The sequence below is a fragment of the Natator depressus genome, chromosome 1, assembly GCF_965152275.1.
Source record: "Natator depressus isolate rNatDep1 chromosome 1, rNatDep2.hap1, whole genome shotgun sequence".
NCBI classification, from domain to species: domain Eukaryota; kingdom Metazoa; phylum Chordata; order Testudines; family Cheloniidae; genus Natator; species Natator depressus.
Window position 1 is genome coordinate 258,703,613 of NC_134234.1, and position 16,929 is coordinate 258,720,541.

The 16,929-nt window shown below is 47.2% G+C and overlaps 1 protein-coding gene and 1 long non-coding RNA gene across 3 annotated transcripts in view; one reads left to right on the forward strand and one right to left on the reverse strand.

Annotated features, from left to right (window-relative positions):
* The window catches only part of LOC141980475 (cytochrome P450 2D14-like), a 32,988-nt gene that overhangs the window by 14,753 nt on the left and 1,306 nt on the right, over positions 1 to 16,929 (reverse strand). Inside the window, exons 1-2 of one of the 2 annotated variants that reach the window (XM_074941725.1) lie at positions 5,112 to 5,462; positions 652 to 823 (exon numbers count right to left, since the gene is read on the reverse strand). In XM_074941725.1, coding sequence (XP_074797826.1) covers positions 652 to 823; positions 5,112 to 5,324 — 385 coding nt within the window. In that variant the 5' untranslated portion in view covers positions 5,325 to 5,462. Of the gene's footprint in view, positions 1 to 651; positions 824 to 5,111; positions 5,463 to 16,929 lie in introns of those variants that run through there. The other variant, XM_074941726.1, reaches the window with a different exon arrangement.
* LOC141980478 (uncharacterized) overlaps positions 4,341 to 16,929 on the forward strand; it is a 33,901-nt gene continuing 21,312 nt past the window's right edge. Inside the window, exon 1 of the long non-coding RNA XR_012637567.1 lies at positions 4,341 to 4,784. This is a non-coding gene — a long non-coding RNA (uncharacterized LOC141980478). The remainder of the gene's footprint in view (positions 4,785 to 16,929) is intronic.

Genomic DNA, 16,929 nt, shown 5'->3' on the forward strand with positions numbered 1-16,929 from the left:
CAGCGGGAGGACTCAGAGCTCCTCCAGCCAGCCAGGGCTCGGGGTGGCTCAGGCAGGCGGTGGCTTGGGCAGGGCTTCTCCAGCTGCAGTAGGGAGCTCAGGGCAGGGGACTAGCCTCCCCAAATGGGGGGTTCACATACTGCCCATGGTTGAGAAGATGTGACTCTATAGGTATTTGTCCAGCTCTAAGCTTTCTAATGAAAGTGCTTTGGGATAACCTGAGAGGAATCCAGCCCAACAAGCCTCCCTTTTAGGTTGCTTTTCTTTCTACCCTCCCCCACTTTCACTCTTGGGTCCTGGAGGTTCCTTGGAAGGAGGCTATTTTTTTTTACAAGCCGAGGAAGGTGCCTACATATGGTGAGGGGTAGGAATCCGCCAGTTCTGACAGTGGCAGCCAATCGGTGTTGATTGGCATGTACATCCCACGGAGCATTTCAGAATGGCCCTGTCTTAGTAGTTGCTGCAGCGCTGCAGTTGGGAAGGAGAGTCCCCATTTTCATCTAGCCTGACTTCCTCCTCGCGAGAGGCAGTGTCAGGGGCAGACTCCAGCTCACTCGCTAAGTCCCCTTCAACCTCTCCAGCAGCTCAGATGATAAAGCCAGTCCCCCTGCAACGCTGCCAGAGAACTATGTTAGTTTCCAAGGTACTTGCCTTCAGAGTTCTCTCCATAACCCAACTGTTCATATATAGGAAAGTATGGTCGGTCAGCAAAGTCCTCTGATTTCTGGACCAATGCTTCCTTTACTGCTTTGAATCCATTCACTACTATCAGATTACTCCAGCAGTTCTGAAGACTAAAGACATCTCCATATTTTTTACTCAGCTGCCAAGAAAAGAAAAGGGGAAAATATATCGTTGGAAGCCAGATGGGGTCTTTAACAACTACCAGAGGTCAGGACCTCTTTTGGTGTCTCCAAGGATAACAGACCCAAGCGTACATTGTTCCTGGTGTGGCACTGGTTTAACCACTGACACAGACAGCCTTCTACAACGCTTCCTGCAGCACATGGCTTTGCATAGGAGATATCCCATTCAACCACTGACCGGGCCCAACCTTGCTTCGTTTATGAAATCGGATATTATCACAGAGGGTACAGCAGTGCTGGCTACAGATACACACAAAATAAAAATTACTGACATAAGGGATTGGGGGTGGGGAAGGGCGTTTCCTGTGATGCTGGCAAACGAGGTGCCAGCGCTTGCCCAGGCTGCAGGCATTAGCTAAGAACTAACAAACTCATAGCTGGAGACCAGACCAGGTCACCTGTATGTTAGTTTGCTCAAAGTAGGTATTAGTCTTACAAGAATGTATTTCGTGTTTAGACTACGAAATGCTTGTGAGTTGCTGCAGGCGTTAATCTCACTTGCAATGTCGGTGTTCCACGCCACAAGAAAATCTGTACGTTTTGCGTTATAACTTAGCAAATGTCCGCTCTGCGCTTGTGAACCAGGCACAGGACTCCTGCCACACCCCATCCAGAAGGGCTATCAAAATCAGCTGGGTCAAGGAACATTGCAATACAAAGGACTGCTTAATGGCCCTATCCCCCCTTGGAAATCCTGTGTGCAAGGAAGCTTGTTCTGTGGACTTGGAAGCTGAATGAAGGAAATCAAACAAAGTCACAGGAAAATTTTCCATCTCTTTGGCTGTCTGAACTCTGACAGGGCTAGAGATCCCCAGGGCTGCCTGCTGGGTCTGCCCCGAAAGACACTTTGAATAGACACATCACTGCAACTTGCTCACTCTTAGGATTTAGATGGTAACTCATCTGTGAGTATATGTTTGCTTGCTTGAACCCGCAAATAACTTTGTAATGTCTTTTTCCTAGTTAACAAAACTTTAGATCATTTATTACAGGATTGGCTACAGGTGTTGTCTTTGGTGTAAGATCTAGGGTACCAACTGATCTGGGGTAAGTGACTGGTCTCTTGGGAATGGGAATAAGCTGAATGTGGGGTGATTTTTTTTGGTGACCATTTATCAGTAAGTTCAGTTTGTCTGGGTGGCAAGATAGACTGGAGAGTCTAAGGGGACTTTCTGTGACTCCATGGTAAGACTGTTACAATGATCCAGGAGCAGGGGTGGCGGAACAGAGGGGGCCAGGGGACTCCCCACTATGGCCAGGCTCCCTGGGTGGCTCTTACCACAGCCAGGCTTGGGCTTCCAGGCTGGCTGGGGGGGGGTAGGGCCTCAGGGGAAAGAGAAGGAGCAGAGGGTGGGGCCACAGAGAGGGCAGGGCCTGGGGGGAAGAAGAGAGGAGAGATAGGGTCACAGAGGGGGCAGAGCCTCATGCCCTCCCACACACTTCTACCGAGGTTCCAGCACTCCTGTCCAGGAGGCAGAGGTGAAAGTAAGCCGGTCCGGTCTGGCATACCGGCAAGAGCCAGTACGCCGTGCCAGACCGGACCGGCTTCCCCGGCAGTGCTTTATAGGGCCCAGTCCTCCGGCCACTGCGGGGAGCCCTGGACCCTTTTAAGCGCCACCGGAGCTCTGGCAGCGGGGCAGTGGGAGCTCTCCCACTCATGAGCCACTCCCGAAAGCGTGACCGTTTCTTTGCCCCATCTCTTAACCTATGTGGGTGGTGCATTACCCCATATACATTCGCCAGGAGATGGCTTATTGCCGCTATGAAATGTAACGTAACTATGAGGGTATCCTAGCCAATGGTGTTCGGAGCCTTGCAGCAGATGGCAATGACACTCAGATAAAGGGAAATGTTAGGGTGTTGACTAGTGCCCTAATGCAGCTCTGATTCAACTATTTTGGTAGGGGAAGAAATCACATCCCTGACTGAAATCATTAACTCGATACAAAAACTGTGTGTAGACCAGACGTGCCTAGAAAGGGGACGCATAAAAGTCCTGCCCTTTTTCCACACTCAAGGGAAACCTGAGGAGAGGGCACCTGTGGAATTGCAGGTGTTCAGCTCGTGCCCAGCAACTTTCAGGTCTTCGACCAAAGCAAAACCAGGTAATCTTCATTGAGATTCTTCTAAGTTCTTGGCTGCAAATCTGAGTTTTGTAATTACGAACCTTGATCCTTTCCCGCAGCCAACAATTGTGTGGTGCAATGCAGGAGAGGGTAGTACAAAGTTCTTTAAGATACCTCTGGACTCTGCTGATCATGTGTGCCAGGCCAGTCCCGTTCCCCTGCAGTAATTCAGATTAGCCTGAAGGCCTTTCTAAATTGTGGCACTTTTCAAGAACCATGAGAGGCAATTTCAGCAGCTGGGATTCTGCAGGGCACTGAAAACCGTGGCCTGTGCCCCTGGGCTACAGGAAAGCATTCCGTAGGAATTGCTTTTGGATTATCCCCCTGTCCTGGCTGAATGCGCTGTCGCTGGCTAGACTAGCTTTGAGGCCACTTTGCACCACTCCGCCAGCACAGAGTGTGCCTGATGTGAGCGAGGACCAGGGCCACTGTACCCTGGTGACAGACAGGCATTGCAGAGCACAAAGCTGAACAGTTTAAAATAATCATCAAATAGTTTAGGCTCAAAATTTAACCTATTTTCAGCTTTTTGTGGGATTTCTTGAGGATTGTCCACTCATACAAGAGAAAATGCCTTTCTGGGCCAAGAATTTAGGGAGAGAAAAACCACAAGTACTTGTTTTATGTGTACGTGAAAAACACAAAGCACAACGTATTGTGTTCCTGCTTTTCTACAGTAACTTTCCTCAAAGCCACATGGGCATCAGCCAACGAGATTAGGGAGCTGGATGGGCTCATTCATGAGGAAAGATAAAATGAGGTAAATATATAGACTGGTCAAATATCTAAGGAAGGGGACTATGATTGATGCCTGCAAGTATCTGAAAGGTGCAAATGGAAAGGACAGAGGGAAATTGTTTAAGGTTGGTTGAAGGAGTAATGGAATGAGACTAAATAATGGAAAATTGACTGTGGACAGCAAGAAACACAACCTCAGCGAGAGGTGTATCAGACTGGGGAAGTGTCCTAGCAGAAGTGATGAAAGCCTCATTGCTGGTTATTAAAAATGGATAAAGCCCTCAGGGGCATACCACGAGAAGGGAGAGGGGTGGATAAGACTAGGCCATTTCTACCTTTAATTTCTAAGAATCTGTAAGTAAAAGGACAGAAAAGGGAATAATACGTTGTTACTAAAAACGTGGAGTTAAAACAGCGGCAGGTCAAAAGTGTTGTTGCTAGCATTGTCATAATCCCATTTGATCTGGAAACTCAAACGCTCTTTCTACTGCACGGTGAAAACAAGACCCAGACCCGGTTTCCATGGTACCAGCCTAGAAATGGGGCCTCTGAGTTTGGCAACTACAGTCACAAACCATAATATGATTTAGTTGCCGCAAGCTACGTCAACAGTTCCTTTGGAAACAGGACAAAGCATTCACTTGCAGGAACTAACCCCACAGAAGTTGTGTGTGCTCTTGTTAGCGCAGCCACAGCCAGCAAGCACATCCTAAAGTTGGCTAGCTGGAGATTACACTTTTGCTGGCTTTTGCTGAGACGCTCAATCATTTCTGGTGACTTACGAGGAAGCTGTCGTCCCTGCCTCCACGTCCCCAAAGCAGAGAAACTTTGGAATGAATGGAGGGAGCTGAGCAGAGACAAAAGCATTTTCATATACGATAAGTCTTTCACTAGCCCTTTTCATCCCAGAGGATACGGATGGTACATAAAGGGACCACTTCACCCACCACTGAGTGCACCCACCTCTGAGGGGGAATGCAGCAGCTGTTTAACAGTGCTAATATTGCGCAACAGCCCAGGCTACAATGTCTCCAACTGAAATTACAGGGAGAAGGTAAAGAGTCGGGAGGGGGGGTGTTTGGCGGGGGGGGGGCGGGTGCGCAGTGGGGGTCACACTCCTCCAGCGCTGTCACAACCTTTGCAGAGAACTGGACTGGACTCCGGAGTGGAATGTTGCCCTCTGCGGTCCGGAGCCAGAGCAAGGCCGAAGCAGAGAAGCAGAGAGCCTTAGGGCCCCCCCGCCCCGAGGGGCACTGACGGCTCCTGCCTTGGAAAAGCCCCGGGCCGGTCAAATAACCCGTCCAGCCCGCACCAGCTGCATTAACGAACCACCAGCCCCGCTCCCCAGCACGCTGGGCTCTCCAGCCCCTCTGGCCCTGACCTGGGCAAAGGAGACGTGCGGGTTGTGGAAGTCGATCTGCAGCATGGTCCCAAGGAAGGGCAGAGAGCTCGGCCCTGGTGGGTAGCGACTCCAGCGCTTCCTGCGCTTCAGGAAATCAAACAGCAGAGCGAAGACTGTGAGGGCTATGCCCAGGGCTGGGAGGTTGTTCCCGCAGGATCGAAGCTGGGACCAGAGCCACAGGAGCAGCTCCATGGTCTCTCTTTGCTCTCCTCCCCGTGCCTTTACCTCTCCCCTGCCTCTTTTTCCTGCCCCTGTTCTCTCACTCTTTGCTGTTTCTGTCTCCCCAGTTTCCTCCGCCCGTTCCCCTTCTCTCGCTCTCTCGGTTTATCTCTCAGACACCCGCCCCTCCCTTGCTAACGTCACAGCTTGGAGCTGCCTGGCCAGAATTGCTCTGTAGTCCCTCCTCTGCCCAGACAATACAAACTGCAGGGGAGTGGTCGTGAAGGGTGGCCCAACCTCTGTAAAAGGGAAAGGGCATAGCTCCATTTCCAGCATCTGCAGTATGTAACATGAGGGAGAGAGGAGCCCCTGGAGCCCATGGGAGTGTCAGGTTGGGTCCACCTGCAAGGATGAGTCTCCCCCAGGGCTCGAATTGCCCCTTGTATTCAGAAGTAGCAATCCTTAGCTAGCGTGACCAGATGTCCCCATTTTATAGGAAGAAGAACGAGGAGTACTTGTGGCACGTTAGAGACTAACAAATTTATTAGAGCATAAGCTTTCGTGAGCTACAGCCCACTTCATCGGATGCAGAGAATGGAACATATAGTAAGATAGAGATATATATACATACAGATAAGTTGGAAGTTACCTTACAAACTGTGAGAGGCTAATTAGTTAAGATGAACTTGTGGAGTGATAATCAAGATGGCCCATTTAGACAGTTGACAAGAAGGTGTGAGGATACTTAACATAGGGAAATAGATTCAACATGTGTAATGAGCCAGGCACTCCCAGTCTCTATTCAAACCCAAGTTAATGGTACCTAGTTTGCATATTAATTCAAGCTCAGCAGTTTCTAGTTGGAGTCTGTTTTTGAAACTTTTCTGTTGCAAAATTACCTTAAATCTTTTACTGAATGGCCCCAGAGGTTGAAGTGTGCTCCTACCGGTTTTTGAATGTTATGATTCCTGATGTCAGATTTGTGTCCATTTATTCTTTTGCGTAGAGACTGTCCGGTTTGGCCAATGTACAAGGCAGAGGGGCATTGCTGGCACATGATGGCATATATCACATTGGTAGATGTGCAGGTGAACGAGCCCCTGATGGCATGGCTAATGTGATTAGGTCCTATGACGCTGTCACTTGAATAAATATGTGGACATATATATTTTCCACTGAATGCATCCGATAAAGTGAGCTGTAGCTCACAAAAGCTTATGCTCAAATAAATGTGTTAGTCTCTAAGGTGCCACAAGTCCTCCTTTTCTTTTTGCAGATACAGACTAACACGGCTCCTACTCTGAAACCTATGTGGACAGAGTTGGCATCGGGCTTTGTTGCAAGGATAGGTTCCTGGGTTAGTGTTTTTGTTGTGTGGTTACTGGTGAGTATTTGCTTCAGGTTGGAGGGCTGTCTGTAAGCGAGGACTGGTCTGTCTCCCAAGATCTGTGAGAGTGCGGGATCATTTTTCAGGATAGGTTGTAGATCTTTGATGATGCGTTGGAGGGGTTTTAGTTGGGGGCTGAAGGTGACGGCTAGTGGCGTTCTGTTATTTTCTTTGTTGGGCCTGTCCTGTAGTACGTGACTTCTGGGTACTCTTCTGGCTCTGTCAATCTGTTTTTTCACTTCAGCACGTGTGTATGTATATATATATATGTCTTACTATATGTTCCATTCTATGCATCCGATGAAGTGGGCTGTAGCTCACGAAAGCTTATGCTCTAATAAATTTGTTAGTCTCTAAGGTGCCACAAGTACTCCTGTTCTTTTTGTGGATAGAGACTAACACGGCTCTGAAACCTACCATTTTATAGGGACAGTCCCACTATTCAGGATGTTTTCTTATTATATAGGCGCCTATTACCATTCCCTCTCCCCATCCGGATATTTCACACTTGCTATCTGGTCACCCTACCGTCAGGGTTTCTCCTCACTTGGTTGGTTAGTAACCAGTTTTTCCGGAGCCCTCAAGAGGTTGCTTAAAATGGGTTTAACTAGATCTGAGCCCCTCTCTTTCTTATTGGATGATTTTTACAAAGGATTTAAGGGAGACCCAGCTACTGAACACTGGCAGGTCAAGAGTTTCCGAAAGAACCTGTGGCTTTGAGTACCACCTTTTTGGCTGCCCAGCTTGTGCCACCTTAAAGTGGGCTGGTTTTCAGCAGGTGGGTGCTCAGCACTGTGCAAATCAAATCTCTTCACGGTGTCTCAATCAAGCTGAGCTCCCCAACAATTGGGGCAAAGTCACTAGTCACTTCTGAAAACCCTACCCAGACCATTATGAAGAAGGCTCCCACTTTCGCTAAATTTTGAAGGAAAATGATTCACTCAGTGAGACAGAAAAATTATCTGCCAGCCCCTGGCCAGGAGCTGAAATCCACTTCCTGCACAGACCACTGTCTGAGCATCTTCTGTGTGGAGAGAAGAGCCCCTTGCACCGCCTTTAAAAATACACTTGTTACAGCCACGGGAGGTTATTTTTTATGCTATAGAAGGCAACGTTTCTGTTAATGCAATGGTAGGGTGTGAGCTAGGCAACTCCTGATGCCAACTGGCAGAGGGCACAGGGGTGCACAGAGTTTGACAGGAAACCCCCTGGATCAGATCGCTGTGAACATTGTGAAAGTCCAGCGGAACAGGGGCTGGACACTGCAGGGAGATGCCCAGGGGGCTCAGGGCTTGGTGTATGTGTGCCTATCCCTGGCCTGCAGAGAGACAGCAGAGCTTGCACAGAGCTAGAGGGGAGTGCTTATGTTGCCTGGGGCTGGTGGAGTTGCAGATAAGGCTCCCTCACACTAAGAGCAGGCGGTGGGGAGGTGCCCTCATGCCAGGCTCAGGCTCTGAGGCCTGGAGAAGGGGTTGGGTGTCAGAGTCTGAGCCCAAACATCTACCCAGCTATTTTTAGTGCTATAGCCCAAGCCCCACAAGCCTGACTCTGTAGCCCCCAGCTCCAAGACTTGCTGCCGCAGCATTTTTTTGGCCATATAGACATGTGCTGTGATGCTCAGAACGGGGGTCACACAATTTGTCTTCCCAGCAGCACCTCATACATCCCTAGAGAGTGCTTCTGGAATCATGTTTCTCATCAGGCTGGGCCATGGTTGACTTTAATCTATCTCTGGATATTACAACACAGAGCAGACAGCTTCTCCCCCCGGCTTTGTTAAAATCCAGGCAATGCCCCTGTTCCCTCTGAAATCAATGGCAAAATACTCACTGATTTCAATGGGAACTTGGTTGAGCCCTAAATCTGAGAGTGAGATTGGTTATGTCCTGGGAGAGTCCCATGCTCGTTTCATGGAGGTTAGGTCCCTCAATGGCTCTTAGCCAAGATGGTCAGGGCTGCAACCCCATGCTCTGGGTGTCCCTAAGCCTCTGACTGCCACATGCTGGGACTGGATGGGAGGGGATGGAACACCTGATAATTGCCCTGTCCTTTTCACTCCTTCTGAAGCATCTGGCATTGGTCACTGTCGGAAGACAGGATCCTGGGCTACACGGACCATTGGTCTGACCCCCCATGGCCATTCTTATGCCAATCAGAATCGATGCCACTCCAGATCCTCCAGTGGGATAGGTGGAGCAATCTGATCCTGATTTGTAGAGTTGTAAGGAATAAATTAGGGGTAGATTCCTCATTTATTCCAATGATGCCCAATATACTCGCAACAGCACTAATATGCTTAGACATGAGACTCATAATGGTACAGTTCTGATGGGTCCCATCAATACTATCTGCCTTCTGGTAGATCATTTTGATGGTCTCCTCCATCTGCTGTTTCTGCTCAGGGACTTCTTCACAAAGAATGCCATGTTTTTGACTCTTCCATAGCTTTCTGCAAACTTTCTTATTTCCTCCTTGCTGTTGGGGGGGGGGGGTGTTCAAGGAGATGCCCATATGGACAGCAACAAAACAAGCCATAGACGCACTGTTAGAGGGCTTTCCCTTCACCTTCCCACTTCCCTGGTTCTTGTCACGCAGACAGCAAGCAGAAAAAGACCAGAAGTCCGAAATGCGGACAATGTGATGTTTATTGGGGTTAGTTTCCAAGCAAGCATATTCCGAAGCCCTTCATAACAGTTGGGCTTATCTCTATATGCCGCCAGAGTCTATTCCCGTGTTCCCTTCCCAACTCTGACGCTGCGGAGCCTTTACCCTGTTTCCCTCCTTTCCAGCGCTGACGCCGCAGAGCCTTGCCTGTGTCCCTGTTCCCCCTGCTTTAGCGAGCATGATTCCAATTTCCCTTCCACTTCCTGCTTGACCCCAGTTTATATAGTAATATTCTCAGGTACACCTTAACCAATCATTTTACTGAAATTTAACTAATCAATCCTAACATATTGTAACATAATTCTCTAACCAATTATATCCCACTACCCTAATTCATTTACACCTACCAAAATTAATTATACAGCAGACAGAAACAATTAGAGAACCAGACAGATTAACAATAGAAAAGTGGGGACCATAAAGAAAAAACAATACAGAAATGGGGGTTTCACAACCACAACAACTGATAAGAGATTTCTTGCCAGACAGGATGTTATCAAACTAAGTTTTCTTGAACCATCTTAAGATCTGTTTCTTTATCTGGTGGTGATGGGCACTAGCAGGACAGGATCGTCTTCCTAACAGCCCAATACCACCTTATTTCAACGTGACTGGTTTGGAATGTGAGGATGTGGCCATACGCTTCCCAGCTTATGGCTGGCTGCCCCTGCTGCTTAGTCAAAGGCCTTAGCCTAAGAACAAGGCCTCAGACTTTCTTAGTGAGAGAAGGCCCATACACAGGCGGACTGTGATTTTGATTCTTTGTTTTCATACCCCTGTAATTAGCTACGTGATAAAAATACACCGAAGTTCTTAAAGTATAGGCTTTACAGGCAGGCCTGCACAGCTATATTCTAACACGCGCACCAGAATGTCCGAGTGTTATCGGTTCATTACATTCGTGAATTAAACAGTTAGGTGCCAACATGATGTACAGCATAGAACTGTTTACACTGGAGACTGAGGACCTGATCCAGTCGAGCATTTAAGCATGTGTGACTATGGGACTACTCATGGTCTTCACATTAGGCATGTGCTAAATCCTTTGCTGGACCAGGGTCTCACTTAGCACATTATGGGCCATATTCTCCTCTTACGCACGCCAGTGTACATCAGGAATAAGCCCACGGATGAGCTATTTGATGATGGTAAAGCTGATGCAAGTGTTGAATCTGGCCCTCAGTGTGCTCTACACATTCATTTTTCCATCATTTTAATTACTGCATTTTTGAAATTTTTGCTCTAAATTGGCCCTTAATGTTCAGATTTTAATGCTAATTAAAACAAATGTACAAGGCCCAGCTCTCAGGATATGGCACCCTCATTTTAGGACACACCATGGGTGATGTGTAAGAGTGCAGCAGGCGAAGGTGCCATAGGCCCATCTTCCTAGGGGTACAGCCTACGTCGTTTCTTCTATACCAACCCTCCTTCCTTGCTGCCACTGTAAAGGGGCATGGCCGGGGTGTACTGAGGCCCTACTGATCTCCACTTGTCATACGGGCCCGTGGTTAGTTGGTGTATTAGTCTGCTCTAAATGACGTGAGGAGACAAGAACATCTCAGTCAGCCCAGGTTTGGGAGAGCACAAAGACTAGCTTTCTGTCCCCCATTTTGAACTGTGCTGTGCTCTCCTCAGTCATAGCTGAGGACCCAGGCCACGGAGACCATTTCAAACCCCACAGTATTTCTAAGTGATCAGTATGGAAAATAAACTCTCAGAATTCATGCTAGGCTAGGGACTGTAGCAATCAGGGAAGTGGGGATGGGATACAGAGCCTTTCATCCTAGGTCAGTGCTTCCAATCCTGCTTCTCAGACCATTGCTCAGCGGCTATGGGGAGATGAGTGAGTGGCCTCAGTCAAAGTGCCAGTAGGCTAGTTATCCACATCACCTAAACAGCTTCACAACCAGCAGGAACTTTGTTGGCATTGTCAGTAGAGAGGACAAGGACCGAGCAAGGGCCATGGAGACTTAATTACCCTCTTGTGCAAACAGCAGGTTCAGATCCAGGCTGAGACACCCAGTATTGACAGGGAAAGGACAGTGATGAGTTTCCATCCATGCCTCTTGTGAAGCCCTGCTCTGTGGAGAATAGCAGACCCCTCAGTTTCCAGAATATGATGTAACTGGAATATGCTTTATGCAAAAGGGCTCTTGTAAGGTATCATTACAAAGCTTATAGTCTGCTAAGTCTGTTCATCCTATTTGTTTGCATGTATTATTTCAATGTCTGGAGTTAGGAGAATAAGATATAAACTTGTATTACTGATGTAAATGTATTAAGTGGAAGCCATTAAGGGTGCTTCCAAATCAAGGACCTGTAAATGGCTCTGTTTACTTGCAAACCTTCTTGGGTACCTGTGGCCAGCCCTGGAAGAATGGAGGCTGGGCTCTCACAGGACATGTGAACGTGTCTCCTGATACTGGGATCTATCTTAAACCTGGTGCTTTTCCATTTAGAAGGAGGGGTGGGGACCAGAGAGACAAAAGATTCCCGCCTTGAGCCAAAGTTATAAAAAGGGGGTGGAACAGAACAAAGGGGGTTCCAGTCATGAGAAAACCTCTGTTTTCCACCTAAGATGTCTGCTGGAACTAACAAGGATGGTACCAGGGGAAAGGATTGGGCCCAGACTAGGAAGGAGTCTAGTTGGTGGAAGAAGCTTATTGGAACATCTCTGAGGTTGACATATTACCTGTAATCAGTTTCTTAATGCATTAGACTTAGACGTGCATGTTTTTGCTTTATTTTGCTTGGTAACTTACTTTGTTCTGTCTGTTAGTACTTGGAACCACTTAAATCCTACTTTTTATACTTAATAAAATCACTTTTCTTTATGAATTAACCCAGAGTAAGTGATTAATACCTGGGGGAGCAAACAGCTCTGCATAGCTCTCGATCAGTGTTATAGAGGGTGGACAATTTATGAGTGTACCCTGTATAAGCTTTATACAGAGTAAAACGGATTTATTTGGGATTTGGATCCCATTGGGAGCTTGCTGTCTGGGTGCTGGAGATAGGTTACCTGCTGAGCAGTTTTCACTGAAAGCCTGCCGGTTTCGGGGTGTGGTCCAGACCCTGGCTGTGTGTTGCAGCAGGCTAACATGTCTGGCTCAACAAGGCAGGGTCCTGGAAGTCCCAAGCTGGCAGGGAAAACGGGCTCAGAGGTAATTTCAGCACATCAGGTGACAGTTCAAGGGGGTCTCTGTGATTGAACCCGTCACAGTGGCATAGTCGAGCAGGATCTGTGCACAGCTGATTGCTTTGAGACACTGGTAGTGATTTTAAGTGAGTTTTAAGTGTGCTGGCTGGACAGCAGACAAAGTGGTTAGTGGTTTGTTATTTTCTGTTTGCTTATTTCGGGAATGGGAAGTAGGAACAGGAAAATGAGTGAAAGCAGTGAAGCGATTGCGAAGTTGGAGCTTCTTAGGCTGCAAGGTGCAGAAAAGGAGAGGGGGCTCAGAGGTACTTTCAGCACATCAGGTGACAATCCCAAGGGGATCTCTGTGACCAAACCCATCGCAACAACATCCTGTAAAGCAGGGGTCGGCAACCTTCGGCACGCCGCCCATCAGGGTAATCCACTGGCGGGCCGTGAGACATTTTGTTTGTTTGTTGACCGTCCGCAGGCACAGCCCCCTGCAGCTCCCAGTGGCCGCAGTTCGCTGTTCCCGGCCAATGGGAGCTGCGGGAAGCGGCGGCCAGCACGTCCCTGCAGCCCACGCCACTTCCCGCAGCTCCCATTGGCCAGGAACGGCAAAGCAACCGAGCAACAGAGATTGGGACAATGGAAGCAAGAACACCAGCATGAGGAGAAGCACCTTGTTGACTGTGAGCAAGAGAGCGGGATAGGCACAACCTGGCCCCACCAGTACCTTTAAATTAGGGATCGTGTTTCTCAAACCTCTAGAAATGTTATTCTACACAGAAAGCAAACTCTAATAGAAGTGATGTGTGACGCTCTCCTTAGCGAGCCCAGAACTCTAAGCCACTCTGTCACCTCTCTGCCATAGCCAGAGAGAGCTTTGCTGGAGCTTAAACTTGTGTCCTGCCTCACCTGTCTGTCTGCCTTACTAGCCAACTCCTTGAGAATCTGCCAGTCTAAACTTGGCTTTGCAGAGAACATTCAGGGAACCCCAAGTCCTGTGTTCCCCAGTGACATGTCTTGGTAGTGTCCGGTCCCTCTCACTGGACAATCATAGAAGTCCGCTGCCTCCCGAGAGACACACCAGCTTGTTGGCTCAACTGAGGATCCACACCTCACTTTAATATAACAGCACTAAGATGCATTTATAATAAAACATGAATAAGTTTATTAATAAAGAACAGAGATTTAAGTGATCTTAAGCAGAGATAATAGGAGCAGAAGATGGTTACAAATAAAACAAAAGAAAACACACTTTCTAGTGTCTACAGTTTAACAGATTATAATCCTGGTCTGAGGCAATTTCTCACCTCCAGTCAGTTCTCAGCCTCTTCAACCCACATGGCTGATGGACCCACTTTCCACAGCTTTCAAGAACACTGGCCTCTTTTGCCCCTTAAGGGATGGATAGCTAAGGGGTCCTCTCCTTTTCTTTTTATAGAGCCAGCACCCAGCCTGTCTCTCTCATATCCTGGGACAGACATGGCTACAACTACACTGCATACTTCTTTTTATAGTCCTGTGCAATGTTCCCTCTAATTTTTTCCATCCAGGTGTGGAATGAATTTTGTTCTGCGCACCAGTATCGAGGTAATGTGTGGATGTGCGCCACCACTAGGAACAAAAAACCTAGACATAATATAGATTTTTTAAAAGTTACCATAGGGCTAATTACTCCAGCCAGGACATCTTAGGCATTTTAGAACTCACTACTGAAAGAATTACATTTAAGCCTAAGAGAGAAATAAAAATTATGAAAGGCACAGACCAGTCAAAAAACTCAAACAACAGCACTTTGAAAGACTAAAATTACAGAGAACATGTGTGCATTGCAGGAAATATCAAGAAGTAACAACAACAATGTAAGTATGTGTTGGGAGGTGAGTGTAAGAGAGAAACACATAGGGTGTGTGTGTGTGTAGCTGTGTGAAAGAGACACACGCGCTGCCCCTTTAAGTAGATGGCACGGACAAGTCTGAAGCCGCTTGTTCGGACACAGCAGCAGCCGCCGCCAGCAAGCTCTGTCCCAGGTCCCACTCCTGAGCCCTGCAGAGATGAGGTACAGAGGGGACGGACACCCTGACATCAGAGCCCCCTCATCCCCCCGGCTTCTTTCTCTAGGACAAACTTGTTTATCAGCTGCCTCTGCAACATATTTTAAGACTCTATTACAACACATACATAGATAACTCTCTATACACAACCCAGACACACCTCACACAATGCTATCCATGGCCAGCGGGTCACCAGTTTTTATAGGATACCTTACAAAACACTGTTTGGCTAAATATTTGGACATCACTGAGTTGAGTGTGCCCTTTGACAGTTAGCACACAGCGGGTCTTATCTCCCCTCTTACAGGGCTGCAGGAGGGTCAGCCATTGGCACAATTTCCATGTCATATTCTTGGAGCCCCAGGTTCCACCGCAGCAGTTTGGAATTAGTGTCTTTGGGTCTATGTACCCAAATTAATGGAGAGTGGCCAGTTAAAGCCCTGAACTCTCTGTTAAAGAGAGATGACCTTAATTGCCCAATTGCCTACTCAACAGCATAGCATCCTTTTCCTATGACAGAGTAATTCTGTTCAGTGGGAGTCAGGGTTTTGCTCAAGAAAGCAAGGGGATGCTTTTGTAACTTTCCCCTGATTGCACTGCTACTGCACCTAAACCAATGTCGGACACACCAGTTCAAACATTTCATCAAAATCAAGACTGGCCAGAACAGGCTTTTCGGACAGCATTTTCGTTTGCCTTATCAAAACCCTGTGGGCAAACCTTTGCCCACACGGCTGTGTTTGGTTTTCTCTTCTTGCACAAGCCTGTGATAGCAGACACAACATCAATGAACCCCTGCACAAATTGGCAGTAACAAATAACCAAGCCTATGGAAGGCTGGAACTCCGTTTTGGTCTGGGATATAAGCCAGTTAAAAACGGCTTGCACTTTCAAGGGGTCAGGAAAGATTTCCCTGCTCTCAACCCAGTGTCCCAAATAAGGAACCTTGGCTGCTCCGATTTCATATTTACAATACTACCACATCCCTGTGTTTTGGGCAATACATTTCCCAAGTGATTCTTGTGCTCTGACCAAGAACTGCTCAATATCGCAAGAGGGTTGATATAAGCTCATCCAAAGTCCTTTGATTGGCAAGCCTCTGAGAAGTGGCTCCTGCATTAATTAACCCAAGCGGTAACATTTTGAATTCATAAAGTCCCATATCTGCAGATTTCTTCTGCATCGTTTATCTCTCACCTTTCTTTCTTTCTTTCTTTCTTTCTTTTTATAAATAAGCCTTTTGATTTTAGATACTAAAGGATCGGCATCAGCATGTTTTTGGGGTGAAATCTGAGTTATATAGTGACCTGGGTGTGTGGCTGGTCCTTTGGGCTCAGAAGAACCTTTTATTTAATGAGACTGGTTGTAAAGAACCACTCACCTTTCTTCCTTTACAGCTTCTAACCCATTCAGCATGGCCACATTTTTCCATCCAACCTGAAGAGAGAAGATCTTCCCAGACTTCTCACGGGGCTGTCAAGTAAGAGGGCAAAGAGATAAAAAAAGAACGAAACAGGATTAAAGAGAAAAACCAGCTACACAGGCTGTACCTTAACATGAGAGACACTGTAGCATAGTCTGTGGCAGGCAGAGGGCACAGGGGCTTTGACTGCAGAGTGCTTAATCCCTGTAAGGCTGTCGACCCAAGAGGGAATATGCCCAAACCTGCTAGGAGGGATCCACGTTTTCATATCATGCCGTGCAGATTTGGGTGGGAAGCCAAACAGTGTCCCTCTCCCCGGCCATCTTAATTTCCCAATCGCTCTTTGTCCATAAAGAACATTGCTGGCTTTCAAAGTCCTGTCTCACTGCACCAATACTCAGCTGTCCATTAGCGCTGGTCAAAACTCAATTTCCAGTTAGCGGGAAATGTTGACGTTTTGAAATTTGTTTCCAGCATGAAAATGAATTTCCCAGACATTGACATTTCCAACAAAGTTCTGTTTTGGAAAGTTTTTGTTTCAAAATGTCATTTTGAAATCTGGACGTTTGGATTCTAATGCTGTTTTGTTACATGGGGCTTTTTTATTTGTATAGGATTACATTTTATCCATAACATGTCAGTGGTAATAGCACTCTGAATAGTACTGCTACTGATGTGTTGCGAAATAATATAAAAATAATTAGAAATGAAGAACTCGGAAACAAACATTTTCCAAAGTCAACACATTTTCCCTTTAAAAGGCCACCCCCAGGGAATAGTCATCAAAACCAGCATTTCTGGTCTAAAAAACGGTTCAATGAAGACATTCCCACCAGCTCTACTATACAGCTGTGTATGGGACCCATTGCTAAAGTGATGTAATTCTCCAATTTACACACACCCCTTGGGAGGGTGCGTCCAAGTCCTAGTTTAAGGGCCCAAATGAGGAATAAGGCACTTACATT